We start from the raw sequence: 3,065 nt of genomic DNA on the forward strand, positions 1-3,065 counted from the left end.
GCACAACTAACACAGAGATTAAAACATTAAATTTGCTATGATACATATACCATGCAGGTTACTCAGTGCACTTTCAACACAGGAGAGTTTAACAACTGCTAAGTGAGAGAAAATGGTTATGGAATAAAATACAAATGAAGACATGCCGGTCATAAGCCATCACTGGCAGAATAAGTAAGCACTCATTACATATACATTGCAGAAAAAACCTGCAATACACAACCTTTGTGAGAGATTCCCTTTATTTCTGCCTCATGGCAAAATGTGTAGAACTGCAGGAAATTAACTTGAAAACTGAAACAATTCAAGATGACAAACATTTTAGGAAGATGGGCAGGGACACAGCTGTCCTGAAGTTAGGTGGGCCAAGAGTCCAGATCTGGCAGAATGGGTTGGGGTGTAGGGTCTTCCCAAAGATCCCACTCAGCATCTGTTTGAATATAGTCTGAAGGTAGGGAGGGTAGCTCCCCTTGATGCTCTGTAGTTATGCAGTTAACTAGCTAATATGACACAAAACATTCTCAGTTACAATACATGATAAACTTGATGTGATTTTTACATTCAATTATAGCAACTATAAGTAAGAGAACATTATTCAACATGAGAAAAAGGAACTATCAGGTTATGTTTTAGGGTAAAGGCCTAGTACCCTTTTACAAGCCTGCCTGATTTGAACCATCCTAATGCCATACATTAAAGGATTGAAAAGTGGTGGACATATTAGAAAATAAACGAATAAAATAGTGCGAAGTATAGGTGGAAGATCTGCAGTTTCATACCTGCCTTGTAGAATCACAAATAACCAGCCAAAGAAGAAGTTCAGCATAGAGGCTATATGTGGTGTACAGGTGTTAAATGCTTTCTGTTTCGTCTCTTTAGAAGACTTTAAACATATTTGTAGAATTCTTACATATGAGTATATGGTAGGAAATATAGTACAATAAAGATAAACCACAGTGACAAGAAGACCCCATATGTTATTCAGCGTAGTATTTGAACAGGCAAGCTTGACTACTGAGTAGTTGTCACAATACAGTCTGTCTAGAACATTACCACAAAATTGCAGTCGCAAACTCAGGGAGATATTGATGGCGTTGAGAAAAAAAGAAGACGAGCACGACAGCAGAATTAAGCCACAAATTATTTTAGGTGTCATAATATTGTTATACTGTAGAGGATAACAAATAGAGATGTACCTGTCATAGGACATAACTGCTAAATTACTAAATTCTGTTAGAGCATATGTGTACAACACATAAATCTGGAGATAACAATAAAGAAGGGAAATATAATGTGTGTCAGACAGCAAGTAAAACATGAGAGCAGGAAACAACGCAGTGCTCCCATACAACTGATTAACAAACAAAGCACATAGAAACAGATACATGGGTTCATGAAGGCTTCTTTCAATGCAGATAACTCCAATAAGCAAAGCATTGGCAAGAATGATGGCAAAATATAAAACAGTTACTACAGCAAAGTAGCAATACTTCAATTGTCCGATATCACCGTATGCAGCAAGCCTGAAGACCTTAAAGTGAGTAGAGTTTTCCATGGTCCTGGGAGTTGGTAAAGATGTGCTGTCAATGTTTGAAGAAGATGAGCAAATCCTCCTACTGTAGCTTTCATATAAGTTAAATTGATGAAATCACAAAGAACAGATAGCCTAAATGGATAATTCCTTGACTTGTTGATTCAGTAATAGATTTCCCCACATATACAGTATACTCACCAATATAGAATGCTTTTCATTCTCAAGAAAATATAATTCAAAGAATATTTTACTTTGTATGCTGTACTCATGTAACTTATTACATTCAAATGCAAAATGATACATGTATTCTAAATCCAAAATGAAGACTGCTCATTCCTAATCCATGATGATCTCCTTAAACTCAGGTCCTCACTTGATTCTTATACTTGTGAGATAAAAAAAAAGAAGCCTGCCATGGTGTGATATGCAAATGATTACCAATACCTGGGGACACCTGGGGATAATTAGATATTTTCAGAGTCAAGGAAACCATATAGAGAAAAACAGATACCATTTTGTATCACATGCCCTCCAGGGTGTTCAAATGCCTTTTTTAAATGAAAAATCCACCTAAAACGCTCATTCTTATAATGTCAATAATACTAGAACAATATTTTTTTGTGAACCAATGTTTCATTTTGCCTTTTTAATAGGGATGGTAGCAACATATGAAAATTGTTGTGGAAATCTGTTGCAGCTCAAGTTGACGACAAAATCCACATTGTGATGCTTTCTCTATGGGCTGGCTAGCTTGCAAACATAGCTACACACAATAATACCAAAGACAACATCAGTATGTGACGTAGCAGGTTAGCTGTAACATTGCCTTATCCAACTGCACTTATTTTAGTTGTCTACAATCGAATCATGTTCATTCACAACGGCACCGTTACAGTGGACCCTGGACTGAAGAGGCAGAAAAATCGAAGAAATGTGCTCGACTGTCTGTAAAATTACACATTTCTTGAGGTAGGAGTATCGGTCCAGCTTTAAATGACATGCAGCTTATAAAGCCTTCATAAAGCCTTCATAAACAATACTTAAATGTGTTACAAATCATCTATAACCATATGTTATGCTTTATAAAGGGTTCATAAATTTGGCATAACTGTGTGACAGAACTACCGATGTCAAATATGACAACCTTGTGCTTTATAAAGTGTGGCACAAGCAAAGCTTGATCTTATAAATCATTTTAAATTGAAGCTTCATAAAGCATTTATAAACCTGTCATGCATCTTGGTAGAGTATTGTAACGCCAGGATAGTAGGTTTGATTCCCGGTGCCACCCATACATAAAAACGTCTTCACACATTACTAAGTCACTTTGGATAAAGAGTCTGCTAAATTTGATATATTACATTTCTCTAAAACATTTCTAGGAAGGCCCAACTTCTTTCCCTCTTGGGTGCAGTCGATATTGGACTTGACCACAACTTTCCACAAAATGCTGTGCAGCAGGATAAAACTCTAAAGTGCAGTCATGCACAGAAAAAAACATCGGTAATCAGATTTAATTTCATGTCTACTT

General features: G+C 36.4%; 1 protein-coding gene across 1 annotated transcript; it reads right to left on the reverse strand.

The window, feature by feature from the left end:
* Window positions 1-224: 224 nt before the first annotated feature.
* On the reverse strand, window positions 225-1,863 carry LOC118395096 (olfactory receptor 11A1-like). The gene has a single exon (XM_035788891.2). The coding sequence runs from the start codon at window positions 1,553-1,555 to the stop codon at window positions 623-625; it is 933 nt and encodes a 310-aa protein (XP_035644784.2). The 5' UTR covers window positions 1,556-1,863; the 3' UTR covers window positions 225-622.
* Between the last annotated feature and the right edge of the window lie 1,202 nt (window positions 1,864-3,065).

The sequence above is a fragment of the Oncorhynchus keta genome, chromosome 1, assembly GCF_023373465.1.
Source record: "Oncorhynchus keta strain PuntledgeMale-10-30-2019 chromosome 1, Oket_V2, whole genome shotgun sequence".
Classification (NCBI taxonomy): domain Eukaryota; kingdom Metazoa; phylum Chordata; class Actinopteri; order Salmoniformes; family Salmonidae; genus Oncorhynchus; species Oncorhynchus keta.

Bases quoted from the DNA above. Each gene is read 5' to 3' on its own strand.
- LOC118395096 (XM_035788891.2), bottom strand. From the start codon at position 1,555: ATGGAAAACTCTACTCACTTTAAGGTCTTCAGGCTTGCTGCATACGGT.